The sequence below is a fragment of the Procambarus clarkii genome, chromosome 31 (assembly GCF_040958095.1).
Source record: "Procambarus clarkii isolate CNS0578487 chromosome 31, FALCON_Pclarkii_2.0, whole genome shotgun sequence".
In the NCBI taxonomy this organism is placed as follows: Eukaryota; Metazoa; Arthropoda; class Malacostraca; order Decapoda; family Cambaridae; genus Procambarus; species Procambarus clarkii.
Genome location: NC_091180.1, coordinates 22,508,395 through 22,531,211, shown reverse-complemented (window position 1 = coordinate 22,531,211; position 22,817 = coordinate 22,508,395). Strand labels below are relative to the sequence as shown.

The 22,817-nt window shown below is 45.8% G+C and overlaps 1 protein-coding gene across 21 annotated transcripts in view; it reads left to right on the top strand.

The window, feature by feature from the left end:
* bt (projectin protein bent) overlaps positions 1-22,817 on the top strand; it is a 157,986-nt gene that overhangs the window by 116,666 nt on the left and 18,503 nt on the right. For all 21 annotated transcript variants that reach the window (XM_069334528.1, XM_069334530.1, XM_069334529.1 and 18 more), the window contains 17 exons: positions 1,693-1,859; positions 2,051-3,517; positions 3,621-3,923; positions 4,160-4,544; positions 4,831-5,036; positions 5,303-5,605; positions 7,056-7,213; positions 7,973-8,089; positions 8,484-8,690; positions 9,272-9,526; positions 9,834-9,984; positions 10,468-11,355; positions 11,616-11,915; positions 12,339-14,990; positions 15,300-15,587; positions 16,092-16,779; positions 17,128-17,261. In XM_069334528.1, coding sequence (XP_069190629.1) covers positions 1,693-1,859; positions 2,051-3,517; positions 3,621-3,923; positions 4,160-4,544; positions 4,831-5,036; positions 5,303-5,605; positions 7,056-7,213; positions 7,973-8,089; positions 8,484-8,690; positions 9,272-9,526; positions 9,834-9,984; positions 10,468-11,355; positions 11,616-11,915; positions 12,339-14,990; positions 15,300-15,587; positions 16,092-16,779; positions 17,128-17,261 — 8,669 coding nt within the window. The remainder of the gene's footprint in view (positions 1-1,692; positions 1,860-2,050; positions 3,518-3,620; positions 3,924-4,159; positions 4,545-4,830; positions 5,037-5,302; positions 5,606-7,055; positions 7,214-7,972; positions 8,090-8,483; positions 8,691-9,271; positions 9,527-9,833; positions 9,985-10,467; positions 11,356-11,615; positions 11,916-12,338; positions 14,991-15,299; positions 15,588-16,091; positions 16,780-17,127; positions 17,262-22,817) is intronic.

Genomic DNA, 22,817 nt, shown 5'->3' with positions numbered 1-22,817 from the left:
ACAGAAACAAAAAGTAGAATCAGGTAACGGTCGAGGCAAACGTTGTAAACAAAGCTTTTCAAACACCATGAACACCGTAAACAGCCACAGTAAACACCGTCACAGAGACGCCTGCACAGCATCCACGGCAACTCGCCAGTTATCACGTGCCAAAATATTCTCGCAAACATTCCAGTTTGACACACGAATGTCACCTACCATTTTGATATCACCCAGCCTGTCACCTCTATTCTTCTGTGTCTTCATATCTCCTTGCTCGTTCTTGGCATCTTACGAAGCCTCTGCGATTGCAAAAGTTTCCATTGGGGTGTCACTTCTGAGTAACACACACACACACACACACACACACACACACACACACACACACACACACACACACACACACACACACACACACACACACACACACACACACACACACACACACACGCACACACACACTAACTAAACACAGCTAAACACAGATGCTGAAGAAATATAGGAAAATTCATTTTCGCAAACAGAGTGGTAGACGGTTGGAACAAGTTAGGTGAGAAGGTGGTGGAGGCCAAGACCGTCAGTAGTTTCAAAGCGTTATATGACAAAGAGTGCTGGGAAGACGGGACACCACGAGCGTAGCTCTCATCCTGTAACTACACTTAGGTAATTACACACACATACACACGCGCGTCACGATGTGGTATTACTTGGTCCTACTACTCCTAGTTCGTTACAACGTAAAAGCTTCATTCATTAAAATGCATAATCCATCATTCATTAAAAGGCATACTTCTTCATTGTATAAGAAGATTTTTGTCATTCATTAGAAACCACACTTCTTCATTCATTAGAAGCCACATTACTTCATTCATTAAAAGCCATACCACCTCATTCATTTAAAGCTGCCTTCAATGAAACATTAAGAGGGACACACTCCTCCATTCGCTACATAGTCTTCCTGGCTTGGCGCCTTCTTGTGATAATTACGTAATTACATTCCTTCCTAACCCCGCTCCCCATCTTAAATCCTGACCCCTTCCAAGTGCTATATAGTCTTAATGGCTTGGCGCTTTCTCCTGAGAGTTCTCTCCCTCCCTCCCTCCTTCCTTCATTCCTTACAAGATTATGATGCACACGCCTTCATTCGCTGTTGTTGTTTTAGATTTAGCTACTCAGAGCGAAGTGTCCATGTAGCACGGGCTATGGTGAGCCCGTAAGCCTTCATTTTTTAAGTCCGGTGTCGTGGGGAGAGGTGTAAGCATTGGGTAGTACCCTCCTTGTTACATGATCGCTCACCAAATCTGGTAACCCCTGCCCTGGGGAAGGGGGGGGGGGAATTATCGGCAGAAAGCGCCAAGCCATTACGACTATACATTACGACACACAGCATACCCTTACTGTGAGTACTCACCCCACACGACATACTCTTACTATGAGTACACACACCACTCCTCCCACCGTGACCACAACACACCATGCCCCCCACCGTGACCACAACACACCATGCCTCCCACCGTGACCACAACACACCATGCCTCCCACCGTGACCACAACACACCATGCCCCCCACCGTGACCACAACACACCATGCCTCCCACCGTGACCACAGCACACCATGCCTCCCACCGTGACCACAACACACCATGCCTCCCACCGTGACCACAACACACCATGCCTCCCACCGTGACCACAACACTATGGTGTACCCCACAGCCCGTTGTGGGACAAGTGCGCCACGGTGGACGGTGACCAATGCAAGGCTCACGTTCCGGACCTGCTGGAGGGCAACGTCTACGAGTTCCGGGTGGTGGCCATCAACAAGGCCGGCCCCGGCGAGCCCTCCGAGCCCACCAAGCCTCATGTCGCCAGGCCCAAGAACCGTAAGTAGGCCTACCCTGGCACCTCTATCGCAGCCCGTAGTGTTAGCTATGAGGAGCAATTGGATTGCATTGCATAATTTGTTACATAATATCTTGTAGTGTGTGTGATTCTTAATTACTTTGACACTGGTACAGTGTTTATTGTTTTGGCTCTGTATATTGTGCACTAATTGTGTGCCATACTTTTGCAGTTCCTCCTCGCATTGACCGCAATGCCATGATGGATGTGAAGGTTAAAGCGGGAGATAACTTGAACCTGCCGGTGCCAGTTGTGGGAGAGCCACCAGCCACTAAGCAATGGAGGGTCAGGGATAACGACCTTTATCCATCTGATCGCCTCTCTATCATTAACGAAGACTACATGACCACTATCAAGATCACGGACTGCAAGCGCTCGGACAGCGGGGCCTTCACTCTCAACGCTCGCAACAAGAATGGTGAAGACACCTGTACCGTCAACATCACTGTCCTGGACGTGCCTGGGGCTCCCGAAGGACCAGTCAAGTTCTCCAACATTAACCGCAATGGCTGCTCCATCGCCTGGAAGCCACCCAAGGATGACGGTGGCTCCGAGATCACCAGCTACGTCGTTGAGAAGATGGACATGGAAACCTACCGCTGGGTACCCTGTGGAGAAGTCAAGGACACACACTTCCAAGTGGACAACCTTATTGAAGGACACGACTACAAATTCCGTGTGTCAGCCGTCAACCGACAAGGTCAGGGTCCACCATGTACTGGTGTGGACACCATCACCGCTAAAGATCCATACAGCAAACCTACCAAACCTGGAACACCAGAGGTTATGGACTGGGACAAGGATCGTGTCGATCTCCAATGGACAGAACCTCGCTCTGATGGCGGTGCACCCATTACTGGCTGGATCGTCGAAAAGAAGAAGAGGTTTGGACCATGGGAGAAGGCCCTCGAGTTGCCAGCCAAGCATGGACCCAAGGCCTCTGTACCTGATCTTACTGAGGGTGAGGAGTATCAGTTCCGTGTTATTGCCGTCAATAAAGCAGGAAACTCTGATCCTTCTGATTCCTCACAACCAGTTGTCTGCAAGGCTCGCTTTGAGAAGCCGGGTATTGACACAAAGGATCTGGAGGACCTTATCATCAAGGTCAACACGCGCCTCAACTACACGGTGCCAATTCGTGGAGCTCCGAGACCCAAGGTATCCTGGACCGTCAATGGTTCACCGGTCGTCGAGTCCGAACGAGTGGACTTGCAGACCTACGGCAAGCAGACTATCTTGGATATTCCCTTCGCTCAGCGCACTGACAGTGGTCGCTACACCCTGACCCTGGAAAATGACCTTGGCAAAGTGTCTGCTTCAGGCACTGTGATCGTCCTTGACCGGCCATCTCGTCCTGAGGGCCCACTGAACGTGTACGATGTCACACGAGAGAGCTGCAAGGTCTCCTTCAAGACACCAATCGATGACGGTGGCTCTCCCATCTTACACTACCTGGTAGAGAAAATGGACGTATCTCGCGGCACTTGGACCGAGGCAGCTGAAGTAGCAGGTCTAGTGGCTGAAGTCCACGGCCTCGTTCATATGAAGGAGTACCACTTCCGCGTGAAGGCTGTCAATGCAATCGGCGAATCCGAACCTCTCTGCACTGATAAGAGCATCATTGCCAAGAATGCCCAGGGTGAGTATTGGAACATTATACTTTCTTTAGGTGACTCTGATCAAATATATATAATTTGTTTCTTATTCTGTGTTCTGTGTCCTGACAAATATTGTGCCGGCAGATGAGCCAAGCCCACCCGGCCGTCCCAACGTGGTGGACTGGGACAGTGATCACGTGGACCTGGAATGGACTCCTCCAGCGCACGACGGTGGCGCGCCAATCACTGGCTATCTCATTCAAAAGAAGGAACGCGGCTCACCATACTGGCAGACAGCAGCCCGTGTGAGTGGCCCTGAGACCAAGGGCACAGTGCCTAACCTGACGGAGGGACAGGAATACGAGTTCAGAATTATAGCCGTTAACAAGGCTGGTAACTCGGAACCATCTGAACCCTCAGACGCGGTTATCTGCAGACCCAGGCACCGTGAGTGTCTTTTCCCTTTCAGATAATTTTGTTGTTTCCGTCTTGAAACTAATCCTTTGGCACAATAATTTAAAATTAATTATAGATGAATTTATATATATATATATATATATATATATATATATATATATATATATATATATATATATATATATAATATATATATATATAATGTGGTTTATATGTATGCTAAGGAATTGCGCAGAAAAATAGTTTATATGATCAAACTCTTTCAGTTGCACCCAAAATTCTTGGTCCTCTGTATGATGTGCGCATCAAGGCCGGCCAGGTCCTACACGTTGACGTGGACTACATTGGTGAGCCACAACCTGACGTGTTCTGGTTCAACGATGACAAGGAGCTACAGATTGATATGCGAACCACCATCACAGCCATCAACAACCACAGTGTCTTGCATACCGTCAACACGATGCGCAACGACTCCGGCGAGTACCGCATCAGGGTCAAGAACGAGAGTGGCCAGGACGAAGCCACCTTCCAGGTAATTGTCCTGGACACCCCAGGCGCCCCCGAGGGTCCTCTGGTGTACGAGGAGGTGCAAGCCAACAGCGTCGTCATGTCATGGAAGCCTCCAGTGGACGACGGTGGCAGCCCCATTACGTGAGTTCCCTTTAAACATCCTCGCTTCTGTTTCATCATTTGCATGCTTCCTGTCACATACTCTAGATGTGTTGCATTACTGGGCTAATGTCTCCTATTATTTAATTGTGCACATTGCTCCATGTGCTCCATTGTTCTCCAGCTAATGTAGAGGAAATAATACAACATAACCCATGATCAATTAACAAAAAACATTGTAGATGATAAACATAAAGTTAATCAAGAAATTCTTCACTGCCTCGTCACGACCTCTTAACATATTCATTTTGCATTATCCTTGCTTTAGTGGCTACGTTATTGAGAAGCGCGACATCTCGCATGGCGGAGGCTGGGTGCCAGCAGTGAACTGGGTGGACCCCAAGCAGAACCACGCTACGGTGCCCCGCCTCCTGGAGGGCACACAGTACGAGTTCCGTGTGAGGGCCGAGAACATGCAGGGCCGCGGAGAACCTCTCGAGTCTGACAGACCAGTCACGGCCAAGTCTTCCGCAGGTCAGTCTCTCCCCAACTACCTCTCCCCAACTACGAAATTAATCGCATTTTTTTAGTTAATGATTCAAATTTGTAGAAAAAAAATGCACGACTGCTTCAGCAGTTGGTGTTACTTGTGGATTTTAGATAACTAATATGATGATTATGTATTTTCCATTGAACCAAATGATTTATTTATATTGGATCAACCAACTGAAGTTACTGCGAATATTCTGGAGGATTTGGCATCTTCACCGTGATATATAAGTTCTTCCTCTTCACCACAGACGTGCCTGGAGCGCCAGGCCGCCCGAGCTGCACAGACTCCGACAAGGACTTCATCAAGATCGCATGGGCCCCTCCACGGTCAACTGGCGGCTCTCCCATCACTGGCTACGACGTTGAGCGCTGCGGCATCCACTCCGGCCGATGGAAGAAGGTCAACCGTGACCCCGTGCGCACCACAGAGTTCGTGGACGACTCCGTCAACGAGGGCGAGCAGTACCAGTACCGCGTCGTTGCCAACAACAAGATGGGACCCTCGAACCCCTCAGATCCTTCGCAAGCCATTACGGCCAAGCCCATGCGCGGTCAGTACACTGCATGTCGCACTCTCCCAACACTTATTATATCCACATCATTTCTAGATTTGTAAATCAACATAATCTTGTGTTTATGTGTATGTATAATAAAATATATATATATATATGTAAATATGTATGTAAATATATATATATATATATATATATATATGTAAATATGTATGTAAATATATATATATATATATATATATATATATATATATATATATATATATATATATATATATATATATATATATATATATAATATATATATATAATATATATATATAATATATATATAACAAAGGAGGGTCCCTATCCCATGAATATACATATATATATCACAGTTATATATATACTAAGAACTCTATGACCCAACCAGGACTCGAACCTGCATTGTCAGAGCTCACACACTCTGCATACACCGTACTGAAACCACTTCACTACCGATCGCCTACGATTCATATACATGTATATATTGCTTAATACTGGTGAGCAAATTGAATAGGTTAGAAATAGAGTTACTTAATTAAAGCTATTTTTGTAAACAGTTTGAAAACATGAGTGGTTGTGTTTCTGCAGTAAACACTTACCAGCAAGTAAAGTTGGGGACCAAGAACTAGCACCCGATCTGTGAAGCCTATATAGGTGTGACACACAGACACACACACATGCACAGGCCTGGTAGCTGAGTGGACAGTGCCGAGGATTCGTAATCCTAGGGACCGGGGATCGATCCCCAGCAATGGGAAACAAATTGGCAGAGTTTCTTTGACCCCTGACGCCCCCCTGTTCACCTAGCAGTAAATAGGTACCTGGGAGTTAGACAACTGCTACGGGCTGCTTCCTGGTGATATATTCATCTAGTTGTATTCACTTAGTTGTGCTTGCGGGGGGTTGAGCTCTGGGGTCAGATTCACGAAAGAACTTACGCAAGCACTTACGAACGTGTACATCTTTTCTCAATCATTGACGGCTTTGGTTACATTTATTAAACAGTTTACAAGCATGAAAACTTCCCATTCAACTGTTGTTATTGTTATAAACAGCCTCCTGGTGCTTCGGAGCTCATTAACTGTTTAATAATTGTAAACAAAACCGTCAAAGAAATTAGGAAAGATGTACAGGTTCGTAGGTGTTTGCGTAAGTGCTTTCGTGAATCTGGCCCCTGGCTCTTTCGGCCCTCCTCTCAACTGTCAATCAACGGATTTTTTTTCCGATACACACACACACACACACACAGTAAGCATAGTATATAGCAGATATGATAGAAGAAAAATAGGTCGGGAGTTAGTACATTAAACAACCGACGGTTAGACAGCCTGGAACCAGGAGCTAACAGGTCGATCCTGCCAGCATAAATAGTAAATTCACACTCAGGCCGGCACATTGGCCCTTGTGCAGATCCAGACCCATAATATATAAGTGAACAAGACTGTCCTTCCCCTCCCCACAGAGGCGCCCAAGCTGTACCTGGACGGTCTGCTGGGCAAGAAGCTGAAGGTGCGTGCTGGCGAGCCCATCGATATCAAGATCCCGCTCTCAGGAGCCCCGCAACCCGTCTGCGAGTGGTCCAAGAAGGGCAAGAAGCTGGAACCCAGCAAGAGAACTTCGGTGAGTATTCAAGGCACCGTGCAGGGGAGACCTTGCCAGAGGTCTTGTGTTCAGAGGTAGAGCGTCTTGTAGGACCCGAGGAGGTTTCTGGAGTAGAAGGCCTTAATGGTTCTTAGGCACGCGGGTTCTTGAGGAATAAAACCACTGTTCAAAGAATGGGGATCAGATTGCAGGACGTGAGGGACAGGATATATTGTATATTTAGGTTTCAGTTTATGAAGGATGTCTTTTTTTTTGCATCGGTGTTAGGGTGAATAAATGTGTCTTATGAAAGAATGCAAATGAAGGCTTCTTGAAGCTTAATAAGAGTGCTTTTGAAACGAGTGTTCACTATGTTCTTTACCCTGCTGAGTTGAGTTAATGATAGATGAGTGATAAGGATGTGTGCAGGTAATGCGACCATAACAAAAGTGTTATTGTAAGATTCAAGTGAACTTCGCTCATAAACCAAAGTATAATGTATTGTGGGAATTAAACAATGCTACTATATATTTAGGTGTAATAATTTAATTACATTAGATTCTCCAATGTTGGAAACATTAACAGCATACGTATGACGTACTGATAGTTTAAAAAAAGGTCTACGTTTCTTTAATTACAAGCCTTTCGCCAAATTCTGAAAATAAACTGTACAATATTTTGAACTAAAAAAAAAAGCACATAAACTCGAAGTAAAGTCAAATTACTACTGATAATTACTATAGAAAACGGGCTCATTACAAGTTCTTGACTAACAAAGTTGGTTTGTGTGGTGGTCAGATGGAGACGACGAGCGACCATTGCCGCTTGTTCGTGGACAAGGCCCGACGGGAGGACTCTGGCACCTTCACCATCACCGCCGAGAACCCCTATGGCAAGGACTCCGCCGACATCGAGGTCAGTGATAACTCCCCTCCTCCCCTACACCCCCTTTCTCCCTTCTCCCCCTACTTCCCTATCTTCCCAATTCTTTCTCCCCCCAACCCCATCACCCCTGACACCCCCATCAACGCCCCCATCCCCTCCGCACCTAATTTTGGACGCTGCTGTCGACAGTGTCCAAACTGAGATGTATATATTATATGGACGAGTTCCTGCAGCCACCAGGCGGGGGTCTAGGCTCGGCCCGCGATGGTGCTCACGTCGTTGACCACCGTTCATTCACGCCGTCCTCATATCCCACTTCTTAGTGCATGTGTCCTTGTCGTCGTATGCTTTCCAAGTGATATATTGCCACACGGGCTTAGCTCTTTCTCTCTCCTCACACTTACCTCTACCTTCTCCCTCACAGGTTATCGTGGTGGACAAGCCAGGACCTCCTATTGGCCCGCTGACGCCGACGGAGGTGACGGCGCACACGGTGTCCCTCTCGTGGAAGCCGCCGCAGGATAACGGCGGCGCTGAGGTGACAGGCTACGTGGTAGAGAAGACCGACGCCAACTACGACATATGGAAGGTCGTGCCAGGGTACTGCCCCAAGCCCAACTTCACCGTCAAGGCAAGTTAGCCGCCACGCGCACACACGTACACGCACGCAAGCACACACACACACGTACACGCCCGCAAGCACACACACACATTTATTTTTGTCCACAGTAACACTGTTGACGTGTTCAGAGAGCTCTAGCTGCCACAAGCTGAGCACTTCCTGTGCTGGCCCACGTGGACTACACGAGCGTGCACTTGACAATGTCACCACTGACCTGGCGGGCTATTCATGCCCGTGTCACCTCTTGGGTTGCTTAATCTTCATCAGTTAATCAATCAACCCTGGTCATTACTTGTGCTGCATATACCTCCATCACCACTGTTGTGCTCGTATACATTACTCGTGAGTAATCTGTCCATCACCATCAGCCTTCACCATCAGTAGAGTCTGACCCTATATACCTTCATCATCAGTAGAGTCTGACCCTATATACCTTCATCATCAGTGGAGTCTGACCCTATATACCTTCATCATCAGTAGAGTCTGACCCTATATACCTTCATCGTCAGAAGAGTCTGACCCTATATACCTTCATCACCATCATGTCACCAACAAGAATCTCTCCTAACCGGAGCTCCACCAACCCACAGGGCCTGGAGGAGGGCAAGAAGTACCGGTTCCGTGTCCGCGCCGAGAATATGTACGGCGTGTCCGAGCCCCTGGAGGGCAAGCCGGTGGAGGCCAAGAACCCCTTCGACCCCCCCGAGGCCCCCGACAGGCCGGACATCGTCGACTACAGTCCTTCCACTTGCTCGCTGGAATGGAAGCCGCCTACCGACACCGGTGGTCGCCCCATTACCGGCTACATCATCGAGAAGCGAGAGCGTGGAGGAGACTGGATAAGGGTGAGGAGAAGTGCTATCTCTTCCTTATGTTGCTAGATTAATTATCTTCTTGCGGTTCCTTCTCCTCTTCGCACTCCTCCTACCGCACTCTTCCTCTTCCAGATAACCTGTAAAATTTATCAAAATGAACACATATTACCCCAGATTCTCCCAATATAACGTTGGCTATCACCAGCAAAAATTGTAAATTTATCCAGAATGAAACGAATACCTTCTGCAAGCATACAATTTGCGCTAGACCGTCGAAGCATAAACCCACATTCACTGTTGTTGGTAAGGGAACAAACTGGAATTGATTTTGTTACAGGTGAACCACTACCCGACCCCCAACACTCAGTACACGGTGCAGGGACTGTCAGAGGGCAACCGCTACGAGTTCCGTATCATCGCTCTCAACGAGGCGGGTCCTGGCAAGCCCAGCAAGCCTTCCAACTCCATCGTAGCCAAGGTGCCCAAATGTAAGTGCTCTGGAATGAGGTGTAAAAGTTCAGTGCCACTTTAGGACTAGGGATGAAGGTATGCTCTTCCTGTTCCACTGTGGGTACTCTTCCTGTCTTCCTGCAGTACCTAGATACAAGTTCATATTTTGTTACTTTTGAAATTGTTCTAATCCTTAGGAAAAATATGAAGGAAAACAATACAATAACTTAATCTATTGAGGGATTCCAGTAAGTAAATCATAGGCTTAACCTATCCTAGGACTAATATAATTTAAATGAATACTATAGTAGGCCTAGAATTGCTTTTATTAATTACAGGAAAGGTTAGCTTAGGTATTTACATTTTGTCATGACAATTACAATATCAATAGTATAAAATATAAACTGTTTTTGGTGCCACTTTCCACATTTTGTAAAAGAAAATTTCTTCACACCGCTATATGTACTATCTTACTGCAGGATGAGTTGAATGTTATTTTCACGCATTTATTATGTCCCCAGACCTGCCTGGACCACCAGACGCACCCAGACCAGACCGTATTGGCCGCAACTGCGTCACCCTATCCTGGCGACCACCAAGCCAGGACGGCGGCGCCAAAATCAGAGGCTATCTGGTGGAGTACAGACAGAAGGACGAGGACGAGTGGCAGCCGGCTAACAGCCTTCCTCATCCTGACACTAATTATACTGTACTCGGCCTCACGGAGCTCGAAGAATACTACTTCCGTGTAATTGCCGTCAACGAAGTGGGTCCCTCGGCTCCATCCCGACCTTCTGCTCTTATTAAAATTGAAGAGCAGGCCAATAAGCCTCGCATCGACCTTAGTGCTGTGCGTGACATCACGGTTCGGGCTGGTGAGGACTTCTCCATCCACGTGCCGTACACCGGCTTCCCGAAGCCCACATCTACCTGGTATCACGATGATGAGGATATCAACATTGGGGCCGATCCTCGAATCCACGAGAAACTCACCGATGATTACTGTGCCATGATTGTCACCAACGCCCAGCGCTCAGACACTGGTCCATACAAGCTGAGACTCCAGAACCCATCTGGTTTTGACTCTGTGTCACTGAATGTACGCGTTCTCGATAGGCCGGCGCCACCAGAGAACCTGCGCGCTGATGAATTCAACGGCGATGCCCTCACCCTCTTCTGGAACCCACCCAAGGACAACGGAGGCGCCGAGATCACCAACTACGTGGTGGAGAAGCGTGAAGGCCGTGGCAACTGGACCAAGGTCAGCAGCTACGTCACTGCACCCTTCCTCCGTATCCGTAACCTCGTCGTGAACAACGAGTACGACTTCAGGGTGATGGCGGAGAACCAGTACGGCCAGTCCGACCCTTGCACCTCGCCCACTCCCATCAGGGCCAGGCATCCATTTGGTTAGTATTAGCTCCCTCTTCACCATTACCATATGTAATAAACTAATATGAATGTTTTGTACTAGTGAGAAATTTAAGTAGCTGGTTGTATAAAATATTTCAGAATTGCTTGAATGGAAAATATCAGTACTACACAAATCCAAGTTTTCGAAGCTGCACTACATACAGTCCTTTCCTTTGATCACGGTTTTCAAATAATAAAAATATAACTAACTTCTGCTCTCAGTTCATGATAAACTTTTCATTGTTCTATCCCACAGACCCTCCGGGCGCCCCAGGAGCCCCTCGAGGACTGGAATCCACCGAGGACTCCATCACCATCCAGTGGTCGAAGCCTCGTCACGATGGCGGCTCCCACATCCAGGGCTACGTGGTAGAGAAGCGTATCGTCGGGGACAACACCTGGACGAAGGCCTCCCACGCCATGGTCAAGGACACCACCTACCGCGTTATCAACCTCACCGAGCACCAGGAGTATGAATTCCGCGTCGCTGCCATCAACGCCGCCGGCCAGGGCCCCTGGAGCGACCCCAGCGAGAACATCAAGTGTATCAGTTTCCGTAAGTAGTCAGGCTCTGATACACCGGCACAAGTGCCACAGCTAGTTGCACTCACGCGTACAGTTACACGTGTTTACACACACAAGCACACACAAAGGCGGGACCAAAGAGCCAAAGCTCAACCCCCGCAAGCACAACTATATATATATATATATATATATATATATATATATATATATATATATATATATATATATATATATATATATATATATATATATATGTATATATATATATATATATATAAATCATTTTGAATGAATTATATATTAAACGAGGTACTTATTCTTTAATTTTATTCATCTCTCTCTGGTACGCATTCTGAATTTACTTCAAATTAGTGAACCATGATTCTTTGTAATTACATATATTAAGGCGATAGTTCAAGTTGAGGTCCTTGCTAATAATGCCACTCTTCACCAGGTGCTCCCAAGATCACTTCTGATCTCAGCATCCGTGACATGACGGTGATCGCCGGCGAGGAGTTCACCATCACGGTGCCCTTCATTGCCTCCCCGCAGCCCAAGGTCCAGTGGTGGATTGGACCCAATGAGGTCATCCCCGACAACCGTGTCCAGTTCCATATGGACAGCAGCAACAACTCCACTGTGTTCGTCAACAAGAGTGCCAAGCGCTCTGATATCGGCAAATACACCATCAAGCTCACTAACAGTGAAGGGGCAGATTCCGGCTCATGCAAGGTCAATGTGGTGGACAGACCGTCTCCACCCCAAGGCCCTCTGGAAGTGTCCGACATCACTCCCGATACTTGCTCCCTGGCTTGGCGTCCTCCCCTGGACGATGGTGGCTCACCCATCACCAATTACCAGGTGGAACGTCTCGAACCCGTCACCGGCATGTGGGTTAAGGTATCTGCATTTGTTCGCTCTTGCCACTACGATGTGATGGGACTTGAGCCTAACAGGAGCTATATGTTCCGCGTACGTGCTGAGAACCAGTATGGCCTTTCAGACCCTCTGGAAACCCTGGATCCCATCACAGCCAAGTTCCCATTCACTGTGCCCGATCCCCCAGGTCGCCCCAACATCCTGGACCACGACATCAACTCTGTGGTTCTTACCTGGGACCGTCCGGCTTCCGATGGTGGCTCGAAGATTCAGGGCTACAAGGTGGAGTACCGCGATGTCACCGACACCAACTGGGCCGCCGCCAACGACTTCCTGGTTAAAGAGACCACCTACACTGTTCACTCCCTGCTAATCAACCATGAGTACGAGTTCCGTGTCAAGGCTAAGAATGCTGCTGGCTTTAGCAAATATTCTCCACCTAGCAAAAAGATCAAGATGAAGGGTAAGTACTCAGTACCTTCTCCACCTGGTACACCTGTTGTCACTAAGATCGGCAAGAACTACGTTGATCTTAAGTGGAGCGTCCCAGAAAGTGATGGAGGTTCCCGCATTACTGGCTACATGATAGAGAAGCGTGAGCTTGGCAGTATCTGGATGAAGTGCAACGACTACAACATTGTCGATACTCAGTACACTGTTCTTAATCTGACAGAAGGTTCTGAGGTTGAGTTCCGTGTATATGCCATCAATGCAGCCGGCAAATCTGATCCATCACAGAGTGCTCAACCGGTTAAGATCCGTGAGGCGGCTCCAGGAGAAAAACCGTTCTTCGTCAAGAACTTGCAGAACACTGCAGTAGCCTTACACAAGTCAGTCACCCTGGAGTGTGAAGCTGAGGGTAAGCCAACACCCACCGCTCGCTGGCTGAGGAACGGCCGCGAGGTCACACTTGGTGGTCGCATCACCTCAGAGGAGAGTAAAGGTAAATTCAAGCTCTTTATCTCTGACATGTGGGAGGTGGATGAGGGCGACTATGCCTGTGTAGCAGCCAACGACGCTGGCCAGGCCACTTCTATCGCCCACGTTAAGATTGGCAACCCTCCTCGCATCACTCAGATGCAAGATGCGCTCTACCTGCCTGAGGGCGACAACACCAAGATCAAGATCTACTTCACTGGTGACTTGCCTCTCGATGTTACACTCTCCCAGAATGGTTTGCCTGTGGAGGAGTCTCAGCGTCTCAAGTTCACTGTCTTCGATGAATTCATAATCATCTTCATCAGGGAAGTGGTGAAGCAGGATGCTGGCCAGTACACACTCACTGTCAAAAACGACTCTGGCTCTGTCACTGGTAACTTCATCGTGTACATCACAGGTGTGCCAGGTGCCCCGACCGCCCCTCTTGATGTTACTGACATCAGTCGCCACATGTGCAACCTCGCCTGGCGACCTCCCGTCTATGATGGCGGACTGCCTGTCACTCACTATGTAGTTGAACGCAAGGATATCACGTATGCCAACTGGATAACCATTAATTCCTTCTGCAAGGATTGTTCATTCACCGTTCAGGGCCTTACTGAGGGACAGGAATATCTGTTCCGGGTGATGGCTGTCAACGAGAACGGCATGGGTCCTCCTCTGACAGGCGTAAACCCCATCAAAGCCAAGGCTCCTTACGACCCACCATCCCCACCAGGCACCCCCAACGTCACAGAAGTGGGTGGCGACTTCGTACACCTGGAATGGGACAAACCTGCTCATGATGGTGGCTCTCGCATTAAGGGCTACTGGGTTGAAAAGCGGGAGATTGGTTCTAACATCTGGACAATGGTGAACCAGTACATCTGCTTGCCAACACAGATCAATGTGTCCAATCTCATCGAGGACCGCCAATATGAGTTCAGAGTGTTTGCAGAGAACGATGCTGGCATGTCCGAACCTTCCACATGTTCAACCTCCGTCAGGATCAAGGACCCCAACGCCGCTACTCCACCAGAGATTATAACACCTCTGCGCAACGTGATGGCTCTCCAACACAGAAGTGCCACACTCACCTGCCAGATCGCTGGCAAACCCAGACCCAACATCTCTTGGTTCAAGGGCATGCGTGAGCTGTGCAACAGCGCCAAGTACGCCATGAACCGTGATGGGGACACCTATACCTTGACGGTGCACGACGTCTACGGTGAGGACGAAGACGAGTACATGTGCCGGGCGCAGAACTCAGGTGGCATCAGAAGCACCAAGGCAGATATCTCTATTAAACGTAAGTAGTTCTCTCCAGCAGCTGTTGTACATTGCAGTTAGTTAAAATAGTAATATGAAGCTGTTTGCATAGTTGATAACTTGTATTTCATATTTTCTAATTCAGAAATCATGTTTATATATTTACTGCTTTAAAATCTCCATTCTTTAGTAACCCATCTTATAACTAGGTAAAAACACATGAGTTGAAAGCCTAACAATATTAACAATACTCTCATCAAATATAGAGCACCTTGTAACCTTCGAAAAGTGGGTCTAAGGTCAAGAGCAAAGCCTCATAATGATATGTTCCTTCCTCTCCTCCGGGCAGTGGCGCCGAAGATCAACGTTCCTCCCAGGTTCCGTGACACTGCCTTCTTCGACAAGGGTGAGAACGCTGTCATTAAGATTCCGTTCATTGGTAACCCACGCCCACGCATCACCTGGCAGCGGGAGGGCGAGACCATCGAATCTGGCGGTCACTACTCGGTGGAGACGCAGCAGAGGCACGCAATCCTAACCCTGCGGGACGTCACCAACCTCGACACTGGCAATTACAGGCTCACGGCCGAGAACGAACTCGGCTCCGACTCTGTTATCATCAAGATTCAGATCTCAGGTAATTCTTAAAGCTAAAATTACTTAAGATAATCAAGTGAAATTGCTTTAAAGTAATTAAGACAGTTTTTCTTCACTTTGACTAAATCTCGGGGAATTGGGCAAGCTAAATATATAATTATATTAACGTTTAGCTATAAGTCTGGTTTGACCATTTTGATATCCTTCCAATAAATTGCATCGTATGCTTTGTAAATAGCATGTGTTAAGCCTACACCTGTGAGTTTAACCGTATTTTACTCCAATAATTTATTTGATAAGTAAGAAATTCTATTTTGTAAATCCTGCTCTTGCAGATTACTGACTGGGAGATTAACAGTATTACATGACAAATAAGATTATTTTCGAAGTCACTGCATGAGAAGATATTCAGTCTCTTAATTTTTGCAGCTGTAGAAAAATAAAAATATAGACTATTTGATCATCTAATAAAGGCTGTTTTTCACAGTATTAAATTTGTGTCTGTTCATGATATTACAAAATGATATTCCTTTAACCTGTACAGACCGTCCAGATCCTCCACGCCTGCCCAAGGTGGAGAGCATCCTTGGTACCGAATGTGTACTCACCTGGCAGATTCCCCTCTGGGATGGCGGAGCAAATATCAACAATTATATCATCGAAAAACGCGAGCTTCCTATGGAATCGTGGATCAGATGCTCCAACACCCGCCTCACCACCGCCCAGATCAAGGGCTTGAGTCCTGGGCACAAGTACCAGTTCAGAGTATACGCCGAGAACGTCTACGGCCGCTCCGACCCGTCCGCTGTCACTAGTGTGGTGGAGACGCCGGCACCTCTCACCAAGAAACCCAAGAAGAAGGTCTACGAGGTGGATGAGACTGGCAAGAAGATCCGCGGTAGGAAGGAATCTGTTGATGATTACGACCAGTTTGTGTTTGATGTTTACTCTAAGTACGTGCCACAGCCTGTCGATATCAAGCATGACTCTGTCTACGAATACTATGACATCTTGGAGGAGATTGGCACAGGCGCCTTCGGTGTCGTTCACCGGTGCAGAGAACGCAAGACGGGCAACATCTTCGCTGCCAAGTTCATTCCTGTTGCATCAGCCATGGAGAAGGAGCTGATCCGTAAGGAGATTGACATCATGAACCACCTTCACCACCCTAAGCTTATCAACCTTCACGACGCCTTCGAAGATGATGACGAAATGGTTTTGATCTTCGAATTGTAAGTGCAAGAGAACTGTTTTTTAATACTTATCATTTGAAAACAATGATAAGAAATACAAGAAGGTATATTTTGTATAAAGTTTTTATAAGACATGCATATTTTAATGAAAGGTTTATTTTCCAATATACTCCTCCTCTTTAACAAGCTCATTTGACTTGCACAAATCCACTCAGAAAGACGCTTGATGATTTCTGGATCAAGTAACATAACTCGCTGGATTGTCTCAAGTAAAGGCTAACAAAAATATGAGTTGAGTCGGGTATAAATAGGAACTGCCTCGAAATGGCCAATAGGACTCATGTAGTTTCCTACTTTCATATGTTCTTGTTTCTTGCCTTTTTTTAGCCTATCTGGAGGCGAGCTGTTCGAGCGGATCACGGCCGAGGGCTACGTTATGTCCGAGGCTGAGGTCATCAACTACATGCGGCAGATCTGTGAGGGCGTCAAACACATGCACGAGAAGAACATCATCCACTTGGGTGAGTAGCCAGAACATCACCATCAACATCCACCTGGATCATAATCATCATCATCTACTTGGGTGAGTAGTCAATGCCGGGTGTGCAGACGACGAGTCACAATAACGTGGCTGAAGATATGATGACCAAACCACACATCAGAAGATGAGGAGACGACGACGTTTCGGTCCGTCCTGGACCATTATCAAGTTGATTGTGATAATGGTCCAATCGTCTTGATAATGGTCCACGACGGATTGAAAAGTGGTCGTCTTCTCATCTTCTGATGTGTGGTTTGGCCACCAATGCCGGGTGCCATCCGCTGCACCCGACCATCAGAATACAAAGCCCCCTCCACCAAAGCTTCTCTCCTTCGTAGTTCCATCAATGATGAACAGCGGAATAGCCCCACTTGAATCTTAGGAGTACCCCCTCAAGGCTGCCCACCTCAGTCTACTCTCGTCTATGTGCATAGGTTACCTTAAGTTGATTCCAGGGCTCAAGGTCCCCGCGGTCCAGTCTCTGACCAGGGCCTCCTTTGGATGTGAAATTTGCACACCAGCTCCAGTAGATATCGCCTCTCCTTAGTGCACTAATTTTCCTTCACTATTCTCTAACCGCCACAGTAACCACACCTTCACTCTTAGCTAAATTTTCCTTACCCAGTGCATCTCAGCCGCCTTAATATTCTGAAGATTATAGTAGTTATAAAACTTCTGAGACAGTTGACAATTAGGAATACAAATTAATTAGTTGTCTGGTCGTTTGTTTATCGGGTTCAGTATAAACGGTGGTATAGTGGCGCAAGAAGAAACGCAGAAAGCTTCCCTGTATACTTCTTGAAGATACATAACGCTGGAAAATATGCAGCGTTAAGTTATCCAGATGAGTCTGGATTCCTGGAAGATATGCAGTCCTATAAGGGCTTAGATTCCTGGAAGATATGCAGCGTTAAGTTATCCAGATAAGTTCTGGATTCCTGGAAGATATGCAGTCTTATAAGGGCCTAGATTCATGGAAGATATGCAGTGCTATAAGGTTTAGGTTTCCTGGAAGATATGCAATGTTAGAAGATCCTGGATTCCTGAAAGATATGCAATATTATAAGGTCCTGGATGCCTCGTCAGTCTGTAAAGCACTGGATTCCTGGAAAATATCCAATGGTATAAGTTCTTGGAAGATACGTTATGCTGTAGCATTGGATTTCTGAAAGAGGCGTAGCGCTATACGTCATCGGATTACTGGAAGTAACCTTATGCCATACTGCACTGTGTTCCTGGAAGTTATGAGATGTCATTTGACAATATATACATGGAAGTTGTACCGTATTCCTGGAAGTTACGTGTTGCCATACCGTGTCGTATTCCTGCAAGTGACGTGGTAACTGGATATAAGGTTCATGGAAGTTACGTTATGACCTATGGCATAGGATGTCTTGAAGTTGCGGAATATCATGTACCATTCTCGGAAGTTTCGTGGTGCGGTACTGTACAGGATTCCAGAAAGTTTCACGATTTGATATGATGCTAGATTCTTTGGAGGTGGTATGGTGCCACACGGTGCCACACGGTGCCAAGCTTCTGCAAGACGCATGATGCCATACAGTTATGGATTTCTTGGAATTATGCAAATTTGTTCGGTACTGTATCGCTGTAAGTTACGGGATGCCATGGGGTGCTGGATTAGGTCAAGGTATGAAGTCTTATGACAACTAACACCTGCTGGTGCATAGTTAGAAAGATTAATCCCGGTGACAAAGACTATAACTTTAAATAATAAAGACTTTGTTATCCCGATGACAAAGACTCATTCTGTCTCCAACCCTCTCTCTTTTCAGAGAGAAATTGACCGATCTCTCTCTCTCTCTCTCTCTCTCCCTCTCTCTCTCTCTCTCTCTCCCTCTCTCTCTCTCTCTCTCTCTCTCTCTCTCTCTCTCTCTCTCTCTCTCTCTCTCTCTCTCTCTCTCTCTCTCTCTCTCTCTCTCTCTCTCTCTCTCTCTCTCTGTCCTGTTTATATAGCAGATATTGACTATAATGACATTTTATATTTATCAATGAATATCGTCTGTGTTTTAGTGTTTATGGTTTTTCCCTGATTTTAACTTCATATTTATATATTAAGTATGTATAATGCTTTACTTGACTCTGTTCTACATAAGATAAAACGTGTTCGGTTACATATCACTAGTGTGTGTCTGTGTGTGTAAAACATGTATTGACCCTGTGTTTATTGACCCATTCTTCAGTGATGTTCTTGCTTTTAGCTATTTTTTTTACATTTCTATTTGTAACTTTCAAGCAGGTCGAATTATATATATATATATATATATATATATATATATATATATATATATATATATATATATATATATATATATATATATATATATATATATACAGTATATATATATATATATATATATATATATATATATATATATATATATATATATATATATATATATATACAGTATATATATATATATATATATATGTCGTACCTAGTAGCCAGAACGCACTTTTTGGCCTACAATGCAAGTCCCGATTTGCCTAATAAGCCAAGTTTTCCTGAATTAATATATTTTCTCTAATTTTTTTTCTTTTGAAATGATAAAGCTACCCATTTCATTATGTATGAGGTCAACCTTTTTTTATTGGAGTTAAAATTAACATAGATATATTACCGAACCTAACCAACCCTACCTAACCTAACCTAACCTATCTTTATAGGTTAGGTTAGGTTAGGTAGCCGAAAAAGTTAGGTTAGGTTAGGTAGGTTAGGTAGCCGAAAAACAATTAATTCATGAAAACTTGGCTTATTAGGCAAATCGGGCCTTGCATAGTAGGCTGAGAAGTGCGTTCTGGCTATTAGGTACGACATATATATATATATATATATATATATATATATATATATATATATATATATATATATATATATATATATATATATATACAGTATATATATATATATATAGGGCCTCCTAATATATATATAATTAAGATTAAAATTAAAATATTTCTTCTCCATTTTCTTTGTAATGGAATACAATTCCCCCGTTTTCTTCTTCAAATACCGTTCTCTTAACAGCCTTAATTAACTACGTGTCTCATTATCACTAGACAACCTGGATAGCAATTTCCTCACGGTTGTCAATTTTCCTTTTTTTTCATTTATTACCACAATTAACATGATTGACTTTGTTGCCTTTGGCACTTTTTAGGCTTGTTTGTTTGTTTGTTCATGTAGTTGTCCAACAGAGCCAGCCACTCACAGAAGAGAAGGCTCGGTATCCCTTGTAGCGTATCTTAGACAGTAGTCAGAGCCGCGAAGACAGAGAAGGGGGGAGAGAGAAGTTTAATAGAGTTATAGGTCCATAATATGGCGCCATCAATCAGTTTTGGCTAATTGGGAATTCAGAAATGCTAGGCATCTGGGGGGGGTGTGAAGGTGCGGGAGGGTGTGTGTGTGTGTGTATAGCCCTTGGACAACGGTATGGAATAAGGTGCGGAAGTAGTGTGCACACCCTAGTCCTTCGGGCACACGCACACACACACACGCATACACGCACACACATACACACCTAGTATACATAGGGCTTTGAGTACGCTGCTCCCACGACTAGCAGTTGAACAGGAAAAAAAGGGGAAACTTGACACTCTCTTCACATCATCCCTGGCCTGGACCAGGGCAGACCCACGACATGACTGGACCTTAGGCTAGAGTCCTGACCCTTACCCCTCAACCCTAGGTCAGTCTTACCACTCGTCTTGATGTTGTCCTGACCTTTCCTGACCCCTTGGGCATCCTCTGACGTGACTTCACCCGAGGAAGTTGACCTAACCTTGTGCAGCCCCTTATGTGTAGTCCTCTGATCTGGTCTAAAGATAGGTGTAACCTGGTCAGTCCCTTCTCTTGGTTTGCCAAAACGTGCTAACCTAACCAAAAACGGACGTACCCAAGCCACCCACCTAACCTAACAAAGTGATGGATAGAAAACGTTGATTTTTGTGAGCCGCAACTTTTGATAGCACATTGTATTTGGTTCGTTGGTTACCATGACAACATAACGGCGTATTAGTGGAGAGGACGGGTCGGAGGTGGTCTGTGACCTGATCTAAACGTGTCATCTTAATCTTAACATAATAGCTGGGTAGTCATTTGACCTAATGTGGCCCAAGGGGGTGGTATGCTAGGTATGCTCTTTTAGGTATACCTGTGACATAATCTGACCCAAAGGTGCCTCCCGGTCGTAGTATATCACTTAAGTGTCTAGTCTTTCACCCTAGTCCAAGTTCACCCCTCATATTACCTAATGCTAAGGTAGTCTTATGAACCGACTTAATGGTGAGGCCTTGGGGGCACCTTGGTGTGGTGTGACTCCTGTGATGGGCCCTTGACGTGGCTGAGGCTGGCCTCCTGACCTTGCTCTTACAGCCGCCCCATTGTTTCAGGTTTGGAATGTCTCTGTAACACTGTAGTGAGTGTAAAGCAAGGTCAATATATTTACGTGACCTTTGTTTATTATTATTAGTGGTAGCATTATTATTATCAGAACTTTCTTAACTTGAGCTTGTTAAGTGTATTGAGCTTGTTAAGTTAATACCTATCGTTACCTTCTTGTGTGTTGATATAACGCCACCTGATTTCACATGATTTGGCCTCCCATGACCTGACCCCTCATGACCTAACTTCACATAACCTGACATACAGAGGCCTGACATCTCTTGACCGGACATACCATTTCATGACCTTTCTTCAAGTTCAAGTATGTTTATTGAGACAAGAAAGAAATACATCTCAAAGGGATAGAGTAGCTTAGGCTATTTCTACCCCCCTCTGACCTTTCTTGACCTGACCTACAATGACTCGACTTCACATTTCCGTTAGGAATTTGTTGTCGATGTAGCCATGTGATTAATTCTAATATTATTGTTTGACCTGACCTTAAAAGCGTGTTATCCTCGCTCACTGAAGTAGTAGCATGACCTGACCTGTCTTTTGTGATGAGTATTGACATTTAGAACACAAGAGTGACTTGACTTGTAGACATTCTCTTGGCGGGACTTTGATTCCCAAGACAGCCAAGTGATTAGCAATTTGAACCAGACGTAGTCTCTCATGAACCCACATGACCTGACTCAACGACACTCCCTGGCCGGTGACCTGACCTTACCAGGCTCACCGTGACCTTAGTTCTAGGCGTAATATAAAAAAAGTAGTTGGCAGCCAGAGAATGACCTTATTAAAGGCTTGTGTCGTTCTCCTTCAGGCATCAGGCCGGAGAAGGTCATGTGCGATAGTGAAATCTGTTTTGGTGAACCGATATTCCAAGGTTCGTGCCGCTACTTAATACTTCTGTCCTTGGTCATTGTTTTGTTTACTTTATACTCTTTTGTTCCTTCATCATCATCATCATTATTATCTCTCCCTCTCTCTCTCTCTCAGATAGGTCTCCCTATGTGAGTGAGGCTGACGTGGAGCACTTGCTTACATCTCCAGGAGTGAAGAGACACGTCAGCTTCACTCACAACAAAACATAAATAACAACCACTCACTAGATTACACACACACACA